Source organism: Echiichthys vipera (assembly GCF_963691815.1).
Source record: "Echiichthys vipera genome assembly, chromosome: 18".
Lineage (NCBI taxonomy): Eukaryota > Metazoa > Chordata > Actinopteri > Perciformes > Trachinidae > Echiichthys > Echiichthys vipera.
Window position 1 is genome coordinate 16,980,750 of NC_139843.1, and position 21,996 is coordinate 17,002,745.

Here is a 21,996-nt window from a genome sequence, read left to right on the forward strand (position 1 = left end):
AGCGGCCGTCATTCACAAAAAGTCTGCCTTCTGGAGCTTTACAAACAAAGCGAGTGCTCACGGGAGCTGTAGTCCAAAACAAACCACGTCTGCGATTACTCGAGTGGGAATTTCCCTCCTCGGCGGCGATTTAAACGCCACGCATGTTCCAAAATATAAAACGCGCTTACTGTGATGACCTGTTGTCCTTTAACGTATCTTTAAGTATGAAAAATAAAGCCGCCACGGACGGTTAAAGGCACGCACGAGCCGAGACTCTCCGTTTACAGCATACAAATCCCACCGGCGACGCTCTCGTTTGATTGGCTGCGCCCTTCTGTCAATCAACGCGAACGCTCCTTCCACTACCGCTCCTACAGTAAATATTTGTGTTTGCTCGACCGGCTGTAATGGTGGACGACTGAGGCAAGAGAAACGGAATACAACTAGAGTGAAGGAAGAGAGTGAAAAAAAGGGTTGAAAGTCTGTTTTCAGAGAACAGCCGCCGAGTTAGGACACCGGGCTTTCGTCGAAAAATGGATGAACTCAAACACCAAGTCATGATAAACCAGTTCGTCCTGACGGCGGGTTGTGCGGCAGACCAGGCGAAGCAGCTTTTGCAGGCGGCACATTGGCAGTTCGAGGTAAAAGGAAAACAGTCAAATGAGAACGACTTCAAACAGCACGGTCGGCCAGGGTATCGTTAGCCACACGGCTAATGTTTATGTCTGACCGACCGTCGGTTCCCACTGAAGCTCGCCTGTCCGCCTCTCGATACTTTTTGGACTCTTGATATTCAAACACAAAACAAAGCGTTAGTGTTTAGCTATGTGTCTGTTTATGTGACCAGAAGTCGACCCACTTTTTTACCAGAACTTTCGCCGTAGCCGGTTTAAAGTAGACATATGTGCGCGTTAGCCGGACTAAACCAGTGGGGAATAGCGTACAGCTAGCATATCCAATTAGACTTTACTCTAGATTAAATACTATAATCCGACACATGACAGCAGTGTACAGGCGAGGCCATGAGTAGTGTTACGCAATAAAGATGACCGCCGTGTGGTATCGACTAGCCTACAAAAGAGTATAATTGTTTAGTCTGCGGTGAACTAGATTTAGCTAGTACATTATTTTGCCTTTGGGTTTTATTTACATCGACGCAGAAATAAAAGGTGTCGATGAATGCTGTTTGTAATGCACACACCTGAAACATTGTCACCAAAATGTCACTCATTTCCTGTGTTTTTATTCTAGACTGCCCTCAGTGCCTTTTTTCAAGAAACAAATATTCCATATGGCCATCATCATCAAATGGTGAGTGTGGTGAAAATCTACTTTTTTTATGATATTTATTGGTTGTGTTAATTTAAATATAACAAGCCGAGTAGTACATCTTAAATGCTACTGTGTTTTGGGTGGGGTGGGGGAGGATAAACAGCCCTTATAGGCCAAGAGGGATGATGTTGTACTAACAATAACAAAGCACATGTCGGCCATGTTGTGAGCTTCCAGAAATAAACACACAGGCAGGCATGCAGCAGCAGCAGCAGCCACACTGAGGGAGGGAGAGAGAGAGAGACAGGCTGTGTATGTCAGAAAGAGAGAGGCAGGAAGGAAGAAAGACAGATATGAAATCCCTCAATTTTCATTGTATCAACTGAGGTGCATAAAGGAAGGACGGCCCCTCTGTTTCTGTGTAAGACAGGGGGAAAAAAAAGTCTTCTTCCAGGAAGAGGACAGCTGCCTCTCACAAATAGAGCAGTTGCATTTGCCTGAGGGTATTCGACTGTTTTCCACGATTGGGTTGTTGCTGCCCCCTGAACACGACACATATTTGGGAACTTTTAGTGGCAGACAAAACGGGGAGAAGTAAAGTGCAAGGTGATAGGCTTGTAGGAGGCACATACACACACACACACACACACACACACACACACACACACACACACACACACACACACACACACACACACACACACACACACACACACACACACACACACACACACACACACACACACACAAAACATTATGAAACACTAGCAGTATTTGGGCTTTTAGCAGCAGTCCACTTTGACTGCATACAAGCCTTTGTTTGCAGCTGCATGCATGGCAGCCTCCAGCAACAGCTGCCCTCTGGAAGAGCCTGACATAGATTGTGATTTTGGATAAAACTCGATTTTTAAGCTGTGGGTGTGTGTGCGTGTGTGTAATTTAGGGGGAGATTGGGATAAAGGAAGATTTTTATTGCATTGTGTGAGTACTTTAATAGCCTCAGAGTAGTGAAATGTCGCCAGTCACACTGAGCTGGATCTTTTTTTTTTATAGCAGCTTTAGAAAGAAAGCCAGTCCTTCTTCTTTATCATCTGATCAGTAAATAAAAGCATCCCAGTCCACTCTATTTAGCTCATGAAATGTCTCACTTTAATTTAGAGAGTAAACAATCTGCCAAGAGCTGTACTGTTATGTGTGCCAAATAGAGCTGAGCTTGATTGCTGCAGACACTGGATAATGAAAGTCAGAAGCACCTACGTGTAATTGCGGTGTTATTGTTATAGACACGTTCTTGCATAATCAAAAGTTCACGTTTCCTTTCTTTGTATATATACCAGCATGTGCATGCGTCTGCGTACTTACCGTGCATGCACAGAGTGGGTGTTTTTGTGTATGTGTGTGAGTCAGAACAGTACTATAGTAGAGCAGCGTGTCCAACCTTTCTGCAGCTTAACAGGCCACAGTGTTCGTTGGTATACAGATCTAATCCACTTTGCTCTTTCTCTCTGTCTCTCTCTTCGGTTTAGAGTGAACATGAACAACTTTAAGTTACATTTGTGTTGCACATGCTGTTGCGTCAATGTTTTGTGTTACAGCACATACTGAACTCATCCTTGAGATTGCTATTTTGGCTAGAAGCCTCCCTCAAACCCCGATGGCCCCAACAGATACCCTGTAGACATGCAGTTCTTGGCAGCATGGCAGGTTAGGAGGTCATGTAGGTCGGTTAGTATATGGTTACTGTTCAGTGAGCTGGTTTATGCTATTGTTTTTTTGGACCCAAAAATGCATGAAGCTGAATGTACTGTACCAAATCACTTTATCATCTAGCTGAATAAACCTGTATTCACTCTCTGTCTGAAATGCTCCGTTTTTGGTATCTGTGTCTTTAAGACCTCCTCCTGAGTCTGCTCTGATTGGTCAGTGTTTCCAGGTCTCTTGCATCTGAGCTTCCTGCATCTCTGCACGGTCACTGCAGTCTGGGAATGACTGTAACGGCACTTATACCTTTTTTTTAATATTGTACTGTTGTGACATCACAACTGTACAGAAGTCCCGACAGCTTGTTTCAAGGCACAGTTTCTGAATACTACTTTATAAACAAAACACAGTATTGGAGCTTTAAGAAATACAGTTATTTCTATACAAAGCTTGTCTGGTGGGGATTAATAGCAGTCAGTAAGATAGCATTCAAATCAAGCCATGTCCAGTCTAATTGTGTTTACCTGTGTTTTGCTAATGAATCATTTGTGTGTTGTACGTCAGAGCTTTATACCCTGTATCAAATATCAAATGGTGAGATGAGCCAGCCTACTCATCAGTAAAGTCTTGTATAACGCTGTGGAGGGTGGAGGATTTAGATAAATCTTTTGTCATTATTTCCCTTCTGTAGCGATCCCAGACCCAGGGGAGTGCCGGGTCTTTGGCACATGATCTAAAAGAGCTGTAATGTCTGCACAGGCACGCATTTAAGACTCTGTCTATGCGTGTATGTAAAGTATGGCTGTTTCAGTGCGAGCAATACAGCCACAAAATGGACCTTTAACAGATTGTCTATTTATCTCTTTGTTTGTACCACGTGGGGTGTAAATCACAAGTTCTGTCACAATAAGATATATAGCTTCTTCAGTAAATGATACAATATAAGTTGATCTCACAACCTTTTTCATAAAAACAATGCATATGAGGTGAGAATTTTTAAATATATAGAGGCATCTTGAAGATGATGTTAAGTATCGATATTGTCACTTTGGAACAATGATATGGATCATTGATCAGTGCGGCATTAATTTAGATGTTTCATTACACCCCCCCAAAGGAAAATTTCATGTTGCTATTATCCTGGCCCAAAATAATTGAGATTTACAACATTATCCTGATGATCATCAAAATGTACTTAAAACTCTTAAGATGGCATTAAAATACACTGGAATCTCTTAACCTTACATTTAGTTTAGAAACAATTATTTTTATTTCATCACAGATAGGACCAGACCATCTTAAATAAGATAATTACAAATCATACCTGATTAAATAAGTCATAGTATTGAATACATTTTTTTTTTGTAAAAGCTCAGTGAACTTGCAGCAATCATGGAGAGCCTATGAAATTATCAAACTTCCTTTTGTTGTGGTTGATAAATATACAGCAATGTTAATTAACAAAAAAGTAACAATCACTTTGTACTTCTTCTGTCAGTGGGCTACATCAAACTAATAGATTTGAACTGTAACATGTGGGCTGTGGCCAAATTAATGTTACTTTTAGAGGAAAAACTAGTAAACTGCCAATTGCCTGTCAGTTCACTATCAAGTCACCGCGATCAACTTCAGCGATTAAAAGAGATTGTTTTCCCATCCCTAGTTCCGCGATGGACCTTCAAACACCTAAGCTGCTCTGGGTTTTGTGCAACCCTTCCCAGTCTACTCCCTGTTTTCTCCTCTACACACACCCTGCCTTTACTAACAACCGCAACGCATTCCTACAGGATGCAATGCTCACACCGACCCCAAAATGGACCCTTTCACAGCAGAGGGTACCGCTGTAACTAAAAAACACAGCACCTTCTTAAATGTATACACTGACACACTATTCTTGCCTCTCTCCCTCGCAGACTCTGTCTTCATCTGATTACAGACGCAAAACATAAAGCACTAGAATTCAATTAGCTGTTTATGTTCGCTGGGAATTTTGTAATCTTGCCTGACCTCACCATCTTGTTTTAGCATAACTCTCAAAGCAGTTGCCAACCAGCAGAGCCATGTTCGTGCGCACAATTGCAGTGCTTGAGTTGTATTTGTGTTGCTTCTGGCTGTTTGATGCTAGTCCCTTTTAGCAAATGTCCTGCACATATTCTTTGACCGCTGCCTTTTTAGTTTTCATACATATTCTAGGAATGTGCCAAGCTCATTTTAAGGCTTTGCAAAATGAACTGTCCATATAAAGCCTGAGCTATTTCTGATTCTTGTTACACAGTCAGAAGACCAGTTGTCAAAAATGCTCGTCCACATTGTCACCTGGATGCATAAAAATAATAATAGACGGAGAATACGTGGTCATTTCTAAGCAAAACCACGTAGAAATGGTTTCCTGGAACTAGATGCACATGAGCAATAATCTTGTAGTCATCATAGTTTTTGGATGATCAGGTCTGGACAAAGAACTAATTGTTTGTGAGATGTTCACTATGTATCTCTATGAATGAATGGAAGGGAAAAACACGGACACTACAATATCAGTGTTTCCATGATTAATATCTCTCCATATGGGGCACATACAGCCACAAAGTGAATGAATCCTCATGTGACCACAGAGCAGGAAGTAGCCTTGCTAGATGACTTCCTCTGCTGTCTGGAAACATGTGACCCCATCATGTGACTAAGCAGGGAAACGACCTTACTAAACCACAAAGCCTGCTTCACATGTGTGTAATTTCTGCCAGAGTTATGGCTATTACAAACTCAGTGAGGTCCTCATGTGGCAGCCCTGCAGTAAAGTCAGGACTGTGGTGTTATGTTAAAGTATTTAAGTAGGTTAGGGTAATAAAAAATAATCTTCTAAGGAAATATTTCACATTCTCCTTTTCTTGTTGAATCATAGATGCTCTTGTACAATACATGTACCGCATGTTCTCACTCTGATATGCTTTAACATCACCCCCAGCACTTGGGGTTTACGCTGGCTGAAGTACAGTTGCTAGCTAGGGTGTGCTAGCTAGCGGATTCTTGTCTCATTTGTGGTCTGATAAACAATAAATTATTCTCATTCAGTGCCCCATATCGCTATTTACCGAGCTACTGTAGCTGCCATACTTTGCAGGACCCGTGTGAGAGCAGTTTACATGGAAATGCAGCAGTCAAGGTTCTTGCCCTGTTTGTCACTCACAAAACCCTGCAATTGCGCTGTTGTATTTTAGGGTGTCATGACTTTGCGAGTGATGGCCTCCTGTCACTGTTCCAGTTGCTCATCCTCAAAATGGAGAGAGAGGACGACTGTTCATTTTTGTTGTTCTTTAACTGGACTGCATTGAATTGAATTAGCGGGCCACAGGTGAAAGGTATATTGATGTAAAAGGAAAGAAAAGACACACTTCTATTTCTTGTTCCCTTTTATTTTTCCTTTCTTAACCATCTCTTGAAGTCCTACTACACTGTAAAATATTGCCTGGGTTCTGTGAATCTGGCCTTCTTTTTTAATTACTTAAATGAGCATATTAGAAATATAAGCAGTAAGTCATCTTCAACTGTATACATTTGAAGAACCTATACTGTTTCTTCCTGTTGCTGATCACAACCAAGCCTGGCCTACATACTGCAAGTCTGTAGCCCACAGAGTCATGAAAAATAAACAGCTCCATGCTGTGAATAATCACCTTTTTTATTGTGCTGTATTTGTCACTGGCATCATGCACAAGTTGAATGAAACTAGGACTTTATGGAGGGCAATGTTCAGTACTAAGTCACTGGGTGCAGTGACATCACAGAATTGTATTTGGCACTGCAGGGTATTGATAAAAGTGGGCGTGAGGTTGTTTAAAGGCTGTTTCCTGGCAATATAAACTCACAGCAGGGGAAAGGAAGAGGGTGTGTGTTTTGAGGGGGTGTTTTTGGTAACTACAAACATTAGGTTTTGGTGTCCGGGTGTGGCCTTTAAAGAAGGATTTCTAGAAATCCTAACTTTTCTCATTAATGTAAGGTCTCACTGAGATTTGATGCGTGTGGTGTACCCTTGCCCATAAATCATGACGTGACAACATGGATGATTGTCCGTCTCGGCCTCAACTATTCATCATCACACTGCAAGAGATGGAGAAAGGCTAACTAAAGTATATAAAAGGATTCTTGGATTGTTTTTAAATAGCAGCAAGAATCAATAGAAACAAGTGAGGAAGGGTGCTTGGCCTGTACTTAAGATGAAATAGGTTAATAGCAAGGCAATGCCAGGTATTTTGGTAGAAATTGCAGTAACACAGTGCTGTTTTGTGTCTCTGCCACAGAAGGAACTCTGTGTGCTTGCAGCAATGTGTCTCAAATGTAATCATGTCTGGATCTGTTAATATTAATCGGCATGCATGAATCTGTGCGTGTGTGTGTCTGTCTGTGTGTCTGGAGGAGGGGGTGTAGGAGGCAGTCTAGTGGCTTGAAGAGGTCCTGGATAGTAGGCGGGGGTGGAAGGACACACCTGCACAACCTTGTACTGCTGTCAAAGACACACAAAACACAGATGGATGCACATACTCATGTATTACACACAGACAGACAGCAAATACAGTGTGTATGTGTGTGTGTCTTTACCCGAGTGTCTTACAGCTACGCCAAGCCTTTAGCCACAACTGAAAAGGCTTGGCCTGTGCACTGCGTGTTCCAACATGTTGCCCTGCATGTTTCCAGGAGCATGGCTTCCCAGAACCCAAACACACACACACACACACACACACACACACACACACACACACACACACACACAGGAACTTTGGCTCAAGGGACTCGGGGAATGGGGATCCATGTGGGATGACTGCGAGGACCAGATGTGTTTATGAGCACTGGAGTTAGATTGAGTTTCACACTGATTCTTGGAGTCACTGAGGACACACACACACACACACACACACACACACACACACACACACACACACACACACACACACACACACACACACACACACGGGTGTGTTAGGCCGACGGAGGAATGACAGCACATGGTCATCTTACTGCTCCTACCTAGTGCTGGTACAGTGCAGTATTTCTTGATGAAGCGATATACCAGTTTTGATTTACTTTATGATATGAATTGTTCATATACTGCAAACAATTGCTGTAACTCTTCAATAGGCAAAAAATCCAATATTGTTTGGTGTGAAGAGCTGTGATTGTAATAGGGAACAACTATTAACTACATACCCTTCTTACTAACAGTAATTAATGCACAACTAATAAATGTTTGGTCCTGCCTTCCTGACTCCACTTCATGATCTGTGACTCATCACCAGTCCCTGTTTGATCCTTCCTCCTCATAGCTCTGCTCTTCAACGCCTATGTTTAAATCTCTAAAGTTTAATCAAAGTTTTCAAATATGAAAGTGAAAGTGTTAAACGGATCTGACACTGATATAGCTATAGAAAGAAAAACACTTTTTGACACTGTATGCGTAGCCTTAAGAAATATCTTTTGGCAAGCTGAACTTGGGATGTTTGCACTGTACTCGTGTTTTGTTTTCCCTCACAGTGACCTTTGGCCTAGTAGTTTCTGTGGCCAGACTGTTGCACCAGTTGACAGGCCAAACTCCCCTTTCTAGACATGAGGCCACTGAACACCTATTGTTAGCGTGTTAGCCTTTGTTGTGAGCAGTGCAGTGTGTGCAGTTGGTTGAACAGAAAAGACGCTCCACTCCCAGTTCTCCTATTTTCTGTCAAGTACTGCTTTCTTTCTGTCTTTTTCTGTCATCGCTCCTATCTTTTTCTTCATTCTCCTTCCTATAATACAGTGTGAAAATACACGAAAACAGAGCACAACCTGGCTAATGATCAACTGAGTCCCTCGTGAGCACAAACCCAACCGTGTCCCTGTTTGTATAAAATATTAACTCACACATAGACATACACCGACTCGGGGCTCAGCTGTTGGAAGCCGGGCTAGGTCGAAGGGGTGAGGGGTCATGGGTGAAGGAGGGGGACAGTCGCATGAAAAAATAAGCAGCACCTGTCAACCTCCTTTATTTAGTTTGGTAAAGAAACGTATAGTTTGGACACCCAGCCACTCCCATAAAAACCTGTTGGTGAGCCATGTCATGGGACAATAAAAACAGAGACACACGGTTGCATGTCTGGTTTAGATATGATGTGATTGTGTTGATGTGGTGACACTAACTAGCTTCCACTATCTACTGATGTGTAAAGGAATGGCAGTTTCCCAAGCACAGCTCGGAGAGGATGAAGGTCCTCTTGGTGTTTTGCTTTTCTCACAATCAGTACTCAAAGTTCGGCACGGGGTATCTCTTAAATATTTAGTTTAATTTAATATTGTTTAAATTTTTGTGGCATTTGAAGTATTATCAATTTGTTTACATATTAAGATAGCAGTTCTTTTGTTTCTCGTTTTGTATCAGCAGTTGTTGTCGTAAGAACAGCTGATGCTGACTTTATTCCAGATGGTCAAATCATTTGTTGTGGCTACAATCTTTTTGATAAGTGTATTAAATAGCCATGTGAAAATAATATGACCATGTGAAAGGGGTTGCAGCGATGGTCCTGTGGAGAATTTTCATGATTCTGCTGCTCCCCTTGGCTTTACAGAGCTTTTCACTCTTTTCAGCTCATTGTTTAATGTTTTTTTTCCCTTGTTGGTACAGACTAATGCAAAGCAGGCATATTCTGCCTTTTTTATTTAATTGTTTGATTTAAATAGGTCTCAAATTAAATTTTAAGTATCATTAAAAACATCAGTTATGTATATCTAATTACTCATTTTCCTTATTATGGTTAGCATTGTTGGCATACTTGGTAGTTGGTCATGGTTGCATTGGGATGCAGAGCTGCATCTCCAAAACAAAAACAGCAGTGCTAGGCTACACACACACCCTATTGAAACATTTAGCAGGCAGGCAGATTCATGTACAGTTAATCCAGTAATAGTTTATTCAGCCTGCCTTCTAACTTTTATTCCATCTTTTTCTTTCTGCGCTCTGTTTTGCCAATAGCACCCCCCATTCTCCCATTGGGCTTCCTGCTGGTTTCACCTATTACTTAATTCACCTATTAACTTTAATCTGTTGTGCCCTTCCATTTAGTCCTCATTCCCACAGTCCTCACAGGGCATCAGTCAGAATCAGCCATACCATTACATTAATGACTGTACAGCCGCAGTAGCATTAGACTGCAGCCACATCTACAGTAGGCCTTTTTGTATAATCCGTAAACGGAAAAGTTTTACTGTTGCCTCCTTGATTGTGGTTTATTGAGATTTTCACTGTCAGGTTATGACTAAATCAGGCCTCGAATGCCACACAGACTCATAAGTTGCTTGTTTATTGGGTTAAGTCTTGATAAACTGTCATCTGTTGAGATTACATGTTTGGGGAGCAAGACATCTAATTCCAGTTCCCATGAATCTTAGCTAAACATGATGGACTTTTCTGTGCTCTTTGCCAGTTATTAGATATATTGAGGAGGCCTTTTTATATCATCAGAGGACAAGTTTGAGTCAGTCCAACTCATTTATCTTGTTAATCTTGGTTTGGTAAACAGTCAACCTATTTTTTTATTCTTAGGGTTTATGTCAGTTGTCCTGCATCGTCAGTGCTGCCACATTTTTGGCATTGTTCCTCTATGCCCAAACAAAAGGAGTGAATATTTGCTTATTAATTGCATGACGTAACTGCACGCAACACTTCCTCCCACTTAACCAGCACTTACCACCAGTTAAAAGATCTCCTGCCGTAATGGATTTAGATTGGCCTTCTAAACTAAAAACGAATTAATAATAATTATAGATCAGTATAATATAGCGCTTTTCTCAGTACTCAAAGACACTTTACAGAAAATACACATTACAGAGGGCTGGAAATCAGCAAACAAGGTCACATGTTCCCTGACATTAGCATGTAGCTACACATAACGGTGTATGTAATGTAAACATTGCAATAGCGGGTCTGGAGCAGATAACCACATAAAGAAATCTGCCACGAGTTGACGTAAGCTTGATCGGAGAGTAGAACATTTGTTGGAAGTGGAGATCTGATATCTGAGGTTTTGTGTCACAAAATAAGAAAAAAACTAAATAGATCCCCTTTAATAGTCAATGTGGAGCTTTGACTCCAGGTTATCATACACATTTCTCTCTAATAATAATTCAAAACTATTGCCTCGTGATCAGCATAGGTTAATATTAAACAACAAACAAAATACAAAATTCCTCAAACCATACATTATTTTGAGGTTTACCAGATGACCAAATGAAGATTTTGAAGTCTGCATGCCTGGTGGCTCAGCCACAGCAGCCAGGCTAATGCAAACACCTCGTCTTGTTTTTGCGGTTGTACATAATGTATTATTTTCCACCATCAGCACGTGTTATTTTCAGTAATACCTAATCTTAAAAAGTGTTTGAACTGGCTCAAACTGATATGCACATTTGTTTTTGGTGTAAGATGAGTTTCATGTAGTCAGACTTATGGAGAAGAGTGTTCTTATGGCCAAAATAAGTATATCCTGCTCACTCTCATTTTTTCCAGATGCTATATATTATAATGAACAGCAAATTAAGGACTGCATGGTTCGCTTCACCATGATTCTCGTGTCTCACATATCTCTCGGCACAGTTTGCTGCAAGTGCTGACTTACAGCTTGTGAAGCCACAGACTGGAGGGAGACAAGGAGTGGGTAGTGAGAGAAAGATAGAGAAGGGGGAGAAAAGAGACATGTTATTGGTTCATACTAATGTAAAATGCAGGCAGGATGACGGCGTAAAAGATGTTTGAATTCCATCATAAGTATTGTTTTGAAAATATTGATGAATAGAAGTAATAATCTTGAATATGTACAGGCAAAAACAAGCTAAGCAAAGAGACAAATAAACTATTGATCTAGGTTTGACCTGGACCAGATTTGGCTTTGGGCATTGTGAAAAATGAAGACAACAATAACATAAAAATGTCCAACATTGGCTGCAACTTCACAACAATAACTTGCTCAGTAGTACTTGAATTTGGCATTTTTGTCATAATGGAAAGTTAATGGAATCAAGCGGATCACATTTTGTTTAGAATTCCTGTGACAGCTGGACTAAAACATCCAGAGTGACTGAAGAGAGACGAATAAGAGTGTGAGTGTTTGGTGTCTGTGGGGTAGAAGCACTGAAGTAAATGTTACATGGAGGAGGTCAGTTGGGATCACGAGACGTAACTAGACCCTCTGCGCAAGTATGCAGGAGGACAGAGAGCTTCTCTTTTCTGCCTGGCACATGCACACACTTGATATTTCTGTGGAATGTGGTCGGTAAGACTGGAAATAACTCCAGCTCATCCGTGTTTGTGGACAAACACACAAACGGAGGAGTGTTTAAGGTTTTTGGAGCCTCACCGCAGGCCCGGGCCAGGCATGTTTAGAGTGGTCGCCGCCTGTCAGCCTTGCCTTCTTTATGCTGGGCTCAGCAAACAGACTTAAAGAGAGGGTGGACAGGGCCGGGCCGCTGCGACCACAGAGCCAGTCCCGCCTCAGCCCCATCCCGCCAACAGGAGATCTGTACTGCTTCCTCATAACAACAGTCTCCATGGCAACCCCTCTCTGTCGGCTCTGTTTTGAACACAAACTCTCCTCTCACTGTCTGTTATTCCCCCGATCTCTCCATCTGTACATCTTGAATAAATGGCTAGACCTCCCTAGCTACATGCAGCACATACACAGGCACGCACGCACGCACGCACACACACAATCTGTCGTATTGAAGGACCTCAACAACAACAGTTTTTAACATCTGCATGCATTTCTGAACGTGCAGGTTTGGAACAACATGGCAGTAAATTTCTGTGCTGCTCTGAATGGAGTTGATGCGTTCATTTGTTTTTGTTTTAACTTTTGATTACTTTCTAAATGATCCAGCTGGATTGTTGTTAACTAACTAACATATCCTACAGTCAGCCATGTGTTTGGGTGAACTGAGATGACGCCTCAAATTACAACTCATTTGGAGACCATTAACTGTGTCACAATAAGCTCAATTTGCACACAAGTTTACCTCACCAGTCCTCTCACATTGTCTCTTAACAGTACTAAACTCTCATACACCCACAATAGTTAAATATACTGCTATGTGTTTTTTCTTGCCCAGTTGCTGTATAATTAGCCAATTTCCACATAGTTAATTCACTGCTTATTTCACAATTTTATAGTTATCTAATATCCCTCCCTCATGAGATTTCAACACACTGCTATATATCAAATCTCACAAAATATATAGCATGCACCTCAAATGTCAGTTGCATTATATTTACTTTTAAACAACATATTCATAAGAAAAATGCCCAAGTATATTGCACATTGAATAGCCAAAGAAAGATAACAAATACAAGGTTTTAAGTTTATGCTCATCGCCTGTCTTTCTCCAACTAAGTGGCTAATTTAAATTATTTTGTTATGTGCATTGTTACAACGACCGAGCAGCCATATTTATAAAACCAGTGTCTGTTTATATCTTACTTAACAATACATTGTTTGTTTCCCAGTAAAGAGGACAATAGTAAACAGAAAAATGGACGTTCTTATACATTTCAAGCAAATCCACTTTTCTACTTTCACACTGCCATACAGCCCACTTTAAACATTAGGTGGTTGAATAAAAATCTTAACTGGGCACATACATCTTTATTTCTTTGATAATGTACCATATCCATCTTATCCTAAATGTACAGTTTTGATCATTAGCCCACAGCTAACATAAAATCTCTTAAAAGACAAAAAAAAGCCTCACCAAACCAACAGTTGTAGAACAATGCACACTCGTCTTTTGACCAACATCCAGTTATTAATTTGAAATGGGAATCCCAAATAAATATCCTTTTTGTCAACCTGTCTTCTTACACATCGAGTTACCCGTTCCATACTAAGCTACACATATCTTCCAGTGAACCTCACATAGTTCACATCCCATAGTGCTGGTATGTGTGTGATGTAAGTGCAAACCTTCTGTAGACGCTCTTAACTTCAACATGTGTGTGTGTGTGTGTGTGTGTGTGTGTTTGTACATGAGCACACAGATTGTGATTTCCTCAAATGAAATATTAACCTTCCGGTTGAAGCCCACATGCCTGTCAGTTGTCCAACAGACAGGATAGTTAGATGGATGGTTGGTGCACCTGTGCTGCACTTAGGCACAGGGTTGGATTAGAGAGAATGCATTATTATAGGTGGGTGCATTAAAGGCTGTGACTGTTATGGCCAATCATATTCAGTATATTTAGCGAGCTCTCCCCGTCATGACGCACAACAGTTTGGGTAATCCTATGCAGCGTTTTCTTTTTTTTTTGTGGAACATTGGACATAAATTATTTTGAAAGATTTGAAGTTTTGGTTGTTTTGAGCTGTTTTGAATCTGAACACTCCCTGTCACATCACCTTGCTCACCCCATTCACACATCTGCCTGTACTATAATGAAAAATGTGGAGCAGTTGATCTGCTGTGCATCATTTTGGCTTGACAGTGCACAACACCTCTCCAGTCTAGAGACTGCAGAGAGTCACCATTAAAAGAAAAGGTCCGCAGTGTAGTAATTCTAACTGTGACGACAGAGCTTTATGCCATAACCTGTGGTTGAAAAATCAGTATCCCTTTATAGAATAACTACAGATATTACCAAACTAATTACCCAAATAGGACAATAAGATTTTAGATCAGTAATTCACAACAAAAAATTGCTGAAAAACATGATTATATTGCTACATTTATTAATTAAAGCAGTCCTCAATGATTTGCCTCAAGCTTGGCTAGCTTAACCCAGTCATATCAATTCACATGATAGACACCACTGACTATCTGTATAATAATTTGGCCACAATTCAGCACATTGACCATACACGGTCCAGCCATATAATAGGTTTCCACCCAGTCCTGTTCTGTCATTGCCTCACTGCAGCGAGAGTTAATCTGCTACTAGGCTGCTTAGTACGCACACAAGGAAGACACACAGTAACCTGCTTCCTCAGTATGCTGCACCAGAGCAACGGTTTTAATCTGTTGAGGAATCCATGTGGAGTTTTTACCTCTGATGCCATTTTCTCTGCTTCGACAGTACACAGGCCATGTGCTTTAAAACGCTACATTTGAAACGCGACACTTGTGATTTGGTGATAGCAGCACGTGTAATGCATATCCCGTATTTTGTCTAATTTGTTTGGGAAGTGGAAGATATGATTTTTCTTTGTATGTGGACCTTTATTAAAGGCATGCTGACAGGTTTGATGTCTGCTGAAGCTTTTATCAGTGAGAAAGTGTCTGATGAGGACTCAGATCCAAACCCAGACAGCCCAATAGAGAAGAACGTCAATGTGTCTTCCTCTTCCCTGTGGGTCGATACCGTCTGCGTCTCTGACTCTTTCCAAGGTCTCCTGCAAACACAGACGCACACACTCGCCTGCCGACACTTGGATAGGTGTTGCGTTGGAGGAGTGAGAGGGGCATTAGTGAGACGTGTTTGAAGTTGGTTTTGTTACCTCCCTCTCCCATCTTTTCCGTTGTAAGCCGTTTTCTCATATGAACTCCAGACAATGTCCGACGAATCCGGTCCGGACTTTTCACACATGTAGCACACAAAAGGAAGACTGTCCATGTCTGAAGTATTCCCACTTTCTGGATATGCGCTGTTGGGTTTTGGAGAGGGGTGGCGTCTGGGTAAGAGCGCACAGGAGGCAGGACATGACGCGCTCACATAAGCAGTTTGTAGTTTGGTTATAAACAACAGCGTCTCCAAAACCATAGTTTCGTCTAGTTTTCGTCTAGTTTCTCACAGGCCGCATTATAGAAACGTCATCAACACTCCCAATCACTCACTTTGACTTCTCCTGACAGTGAGCTGCTTTGTTTACACATTGGCTCAATCAACACCGACTTTTTACTACAGAGCTGGCAGGGAAAACTTTGTTTGATGTCCGATCCGGCTGGTTTGGACATTCACGTTCTCACATACAACTCGGCTGGGTAGTGTCTAGATCATTCAGGTTTGCAGTGCATGCGTGAAAGGGGCTTTAGTATACTGTTTAATATGAAGCAAAAGCCAAAAAAACAAGAATGTACACGTCAAGGGAACTGCAGGTGTATATTTATACCTGCTCATTTGTTCATGAGTTTATAGATGAGTAAGTGAGATGTAAAGGTCCCAGTGGACAACCTCAAAGGTTATGTGTCAGCAGATCCCATTCCTGGCCAGTAAGCAATGAGACATGAGGCCTCATTTATTGTTTTGTACCTGAGTACCAGTCACACAGACCCTTGACTGATCAGGGGGTTTAAGAAACCCAACCAGCAGCTTCCACCGCTGCCCGCCATGAACAGGAAAGACCACAGAGGTCACTTCAGCGTTCCAGGGTGTCTCTTTACCGCAGGAAACAGCCTCAGAGACATGAGCCAGCGTTTCCTGTCAGAGTGCACAGTGGACACGCTCACCTTTCAAAACAGCATGCCACTCTGAGAACCTCTAACTGGGCCTGGCCCAGACCGGCCTGGCCCCTCACTGTGTATTCGTAGAACTAGCCTGCAAGCCGCAGCACTTTTAGGGGGCAAAGTGGTCCGGTTACACCCCCAAGGGAGGAATGGCTCCTGTCATGCTGTTTTTCGGAAGGCGGCTCGCACCCTAAGGCTGTGTCACAATCTGAGTATCCTGGGTGATGGAGCCAAGTGTAGATTAGATATCAAGGGTCAGCCTAAGTTCTGGTATCAGTAAAGTGAATTGTGTTTCACAGCCCCCCCCCCCCCCCCTCTTTTCAGCACATTAACATTTTTTTGTCCAGTACTCATGTGTGATCGCAGCTGCTGTTCTCCAGAGTTGATTCATGGAGCCTATGACTATGATTCCAGAAAATGCCCCCCCTTAAACAAACAACCTAGCGTTTAACCCAAATGTTATGTGAATATTGTTACTCGGGGCATAAACACAGATCTATAAAGTCACAGCTTGTAATTTTGAACACACGAACGGCACGGTCGATTTAATGAATGTGATTCAATTTGAATCAGATTCTGTCACACCGGTTTTACTTCTACCATCTCATATATACTATATACTACCAGTTGACAAGCTGTTTTCTTCCATTGTTGTAGCCTGGTAGTGATTTAGGGTTATTTTTCATGTAGGTACCTGCCCCGTTAACCTCTCTGCCCAGGCTTTTATTATTAGAAAACAAGCCTCCTGGTTAAAACGTGGCTCCACCACCGCTTCCCTGTGGAATACAGTAGTTTGTTGTTTTCCTGGTCACAAATGGACGGGGAAACTAGAGGAAGCAGGTCATGGAGCAGTGTGCGAGAAGCTGTGTTAGTGAGGATGAGGATGAAGGTTTACTATTTCTGAGCAGCCAAACGCGTTGTTCACATGGTCTGTTAGCTGCAAGCTGGTAGGTTGAGTGTTGTTTTTGGCACACAGGTGTGTTGTGTGTGCTCGGGGTGCGCCACTAAAGGCACTCCTGGCAGCAGAAGGATAACAATGCTGACACAAAGGAGGTTCGGAGCAGGTTAGAGCACAGGGGATATATTAATGCCAAGGAGACTTTGGGTGTGTCTGCATTATTTATTTATTTTTGCATTGTGCGTGTGCGTACGTGTGTGGAAAGCAAGATAAGCTGTTATTCTCAGTGTGGCCAAGTTAAGTCTACTAAATCCGATCGGACACCATATTATAGACGGAACAGGAAGTGGACGTAAACAAGGGACTTAAATGTCATCATCAGGACCCTCTGGGGAAGCAAAGAGTACACGGGATTCCCCTAAACTCCCCTTCTGTTATACAAAACGGATTGCTTCCTTTAAAGCGCTGTCTGTTTTTAAACACTGCTTAAAACTACCCTTTGTGCTGCTGTACCCTCTGGTGAAGGAAAATGGACACATACCAACAAACGTGATTACTTCTACAAGAAAACAAGACAGGACAAGATGAATTTTGCACTACAGCAGCTTTGGAGTTTGATCAACCAGGTTTTGATGTTATAATAAAACCCCCAAACCCCTTTAATGCCGCACTATTTTTCAGTGGAAGTCAACAGTAATACTGTAAGAAATCCATTTTAGCAGACACCAATTTCTCCACTGATAATATTATCGATAAAACAGAATGTGCTGCTGCTACAAGACAAGTTGCATTTTGCGTTGTCATCATACATTCAGCAGCAAGTTCTCTACATGTCGGCCATCAAAAGGCATACTCCTAATCCTGTTAATGTACCTATATGCTTTCATGTCATAGTATAAGACTTTCACCTTTTTTATTATTGTTTTTCTTTCTTCGTCTGCTGTTTGGGGATTGTATTGTTGGTTTGTTAGTGATGCGGTTTTGTGTTGCTGAAAAATTGGAAATTCTACATGAAAAAGGTTACTCTCAAAACTAACAACTCATTTAATTCTTGATTCACCTGCTGATCATTTCCTCAATTATTTTTCTGACGTTATACTGATCAAACAGTTGCAAACAGTGAATTAATGAATTTTAAGGGAAAAAATGTGAATGCATTTCCCCAGAGCCTAAGGTGACATTGTCCATCCAGTTATTATCATATATGACCAAGAAAACTAGCAGTAGATACATTTGAGAAGCCGGCACCTGTAAACTGTTTGGTATTTTTTGGTTGCAGAATCGATTCACATTATTTCCTTTTGATCAACCACTTGATGAATGGACTTCTTAGCTCTTCTACTATGAAGAGGTGCTATCTGAAGTAGAAGTGGCCTAGACACCTACGTCTTGCTAATATCTCACTGAGACTCATATTTCTCCATTTGTGTTTGTTTTGCTTTTTTGTATTTTATATTTCTCTTTCTTATAATTCTGGACACGCATTAATCATTCTCTTCCAATCTTTTTTCAGATGTGCACCCCAGCCAACACACCAGCCACGCCCCCAAACTTCCCGGACGCATTGACCATGTTCTCCAGGCTGAAGGCGTCTGAGAGCTTCAACAGCAGCAGCGGCGGCAGTCCCATGGCCGCCTCCATGGCCACCTCCCCTCCGCCCATCCAGGTCGGTGGCTGGGGGGTCTCACCAAACATACCTAATGTGCCGCAACCTCCACAAGGACTCTGGACTCAGGGGCCGCCCCCCACGCAGCCCTGCCCCGGCTGGCCCACGGGCGTGAACCCCCACGCGGGTGCTGAGCAGAAGGCTAGTGTTGCGATGGAGGCTGAGAGATGAAGGGCAGCACGGGACTGAAAAGCATCCCCCTGCCCCCCTTTTCCACCCCAGGGAGGGAGGGAAACAGGGGGAATGAATGCAGGGAGGTCGGGAGGATGAGTAGAAATGGGTTTTGGTCTTTTTCCCAAAAGGCGGATGGCTATGGAAAGAGACGGAAACTACGCAAACCAAGAAAAACTCAACGTGGACAATTTAAGAGGAGGAGAAAACCAATGCAAATGTCAATACAAAAATAGAAGAAAAAAAAAAAGATACGCACACACATAGTAATAAGAGAGCAACTGAAATCTTTGTTAGTTTTTCCTAAGTAAATGCATAGATAAGAGAGATATTATTGAACTAAAAAACAGATTTTTTTAAAAAAAAGAATTGTCATGCCCAAGGATTCTATGTGATGTTCAAGGACATTCAAGGCAGCAAACGTAATTTTCAGTTTTTTGTTTAGGGTTTTTTTTTTCATCTTTTCAGCCAGTGTTTTTTTTTTTTGCCACTGGTGTTTATGTGTTTCTGCATCTGTCTGTGCGGCATGAGGAGAGAGGAACTTGCAATGCAGTGTTTGAGACTCAAAAATCAACACGCACCTGAGTGTGAGTGTGTACGCATGTGAGTGGGTGGTCAGTTTGTAATCAAAAGTGTATACACACACATATATATATATATATATGTATATATATATTCACACACACACACACACACAAATACACACACATTAGCATTTAGAGGAAACACCTCCATACTGTCATCCCCATCGTCAAAGGTGGGACTTTTCTTACCTCACCTGGTGGTCACCTGACTTCTTTCAGCCAATCAGGGATTCTTCTTAAACCAACCGTTGCCACCCCAGGACATGTTTTTAAAGGTTTTTTTTCTTAAAGGCAGCAGCCACTCTGGTTTATGCTAACTGATCCTTGCTTCAATGGCTTTTCCTGACACAGTTTTAAACTTGGACTCAGACTACAACTGTCAACTGTATACTTTGTTTTTCTTCTGGAGATTTGGGTTATTACAAGAAAAAATGAGAAATCATGGTTTTAATATAATATTGTTTATAATGCTAACTGTTCTGTTTTTGTTGAAAAGTTAAGGGCGGCGTCTTTGAAAATGGGAGGGACTTCAGGTTGATCTTTTTTTTTTTTAAAGAGTGAATCAAACGCAGCTAAAATAGCTATAGATTTAAAAAGGAAAAAAAAAACACGACTACTCCATCTTTGTAAAACAGAATTGCCACTTTGCATGACGTGTTCATAATGTGTAACATCTTTTGTAGCAAACATACATGAGATCGAGACCATACACTGCAAATAAAGATGGAACAAAATAAAGACAGAACATCCCGAATACGGGCACTGCAATCTTGTAATGTTGGAGCCAGAGTGTGTGCAGTACAGTGCGGGGGAGCTGCGGGATCGTAGCCCCGCCCATGCACCCGCCCAACCAATGACTGACAGTAAATTATAGCTGTCAATCATGAAGTTTCACTGTTTTTATAGCATCAAATAACTAATAAAAAGCAAACATATTGTAAAAATACATACTTGAACTTGATAAAAACTACCTAAAATGACAGAAACCCTTTGTATCTCATGTATTTGTATAGATTATTTTTTAGTTTGGCCCATGTCCCATCCGCTAACACGGGAGGGGGCGGGGTTTATGACCTATACTGCAGCCAGGGGGGGTCAAGATGTTTTGGCTTCACTTTTCAGGAGCTGTCAAGCCGTCCATCTTTGTATACAGTGTATGGTCGAGACATTGGGGTTGGGGGGTGAAATTTCAGAAGAGGGAGGGGGTGGTGGGTCTCATCCCCAAAGCTAATATAGATGCAATAGATGAGCGTTTCTCTACAAAGAGTCAGGTCAGCAGTGTCCCACTGTAAAGGCAAAATTGGACAATTGGACATTGGTCTTGCTGATATGAGAAACAAAGAAGAAAATGGTTGTGGGGCAGCTCCGGGAAGCCCACCACGGGCTATTTGGGGACACTACAGACTAATTTCAGATAACACAGTGTTTATGTGTGTGTGTGTGTATATATATACACACACACATACACACACACCCTCAGATACTGTACTACAGAGGGTTTTTTACAACATTTAGGTTTCTAGTTTCGACCGGTCCCTGGTCCATTGATACTGCTGGGAGACAATTCAGGGATGATCCTGATATACGCAATATTTTAAATACAGGGTCTGCCCCTTTTTTTTCCCCCTTAGTTTCTCCCATTTGGATTATTTTTTCATTTGATATAAGAAGAAAGATTTTTTTTGAATAGCTTAGGGGCTTTTTTTTCTTTCAGAGAAAAAAAAGAAGTGGGAAATCATGGATATAATAATGAATAAATAAGCAACTTCCTTTTATATTATTTAGACTAAACTAATGTTTGAGTTCCTCCTTTTCTATGCTTCATACTTTATTTGGTTAAATCAGAGCGTTTCTGGGTGGGCCTGTTCCTAAATGGTTTCTCATGTATGTTTTCCCACTTGTATGACTGTATGAGACCATTCCCACAATATTTGTGGACTACCTGATAATTAACTTATCATTTTTGTGAACCTAAATAAATATTGTATGTCAACCTAATCAGCATGGTTTACTGCAGCGTGGGAATATTGGCTCTACAGTTTCATTTCATTTTTTTCAAGGGAAGAAAACAACATAAACTGTAATTTGGCCTCCTGATCAAGACGTGTAGTGTGTGTGTGTGTGTGTGTGTGAGAGAGAGAGAGGGAGAGAGAGTGTGTGAACTAGAGACGCCAGAGCAGTGTGTTAAATAATGACATTGGGAAGATAGATGCATCATAATCTCACGCTTGGCTACCTCTCAGCCAAGCAGATTTAATACAGTCACCCAGCCAGAC

At 41.6% G+C, this 21,996-nt stretch overlaps 1 protein-coding gene across 1 annotated transcript; it reads left to right on the top strand.

Annotated features, from left to right (window-relative positions):
* The first annotated feature begins 383 nt into the window (after positions 1–383).
* ubald1a (UBA-like domain containing 1a) lies at positions 384–21,712 on the top strand. The gene is made up of 3 exons (XM_083932217.1): positions 384–623; positions 1,234–1,293; positions 18,813–21,712. Exons 1-3 carry the CDS (start codon positions 516–518, stop codon positions 19,134–19,136), a joined length of 492 nt encoding a protein of 163 aa, XP_083788343.1. The 5' UTR covers positions 384–515; the 3' UTR covers positions 19,137–21,712.
* Positions 21,713–21,996: the final 284 nt, after the last annotated feature.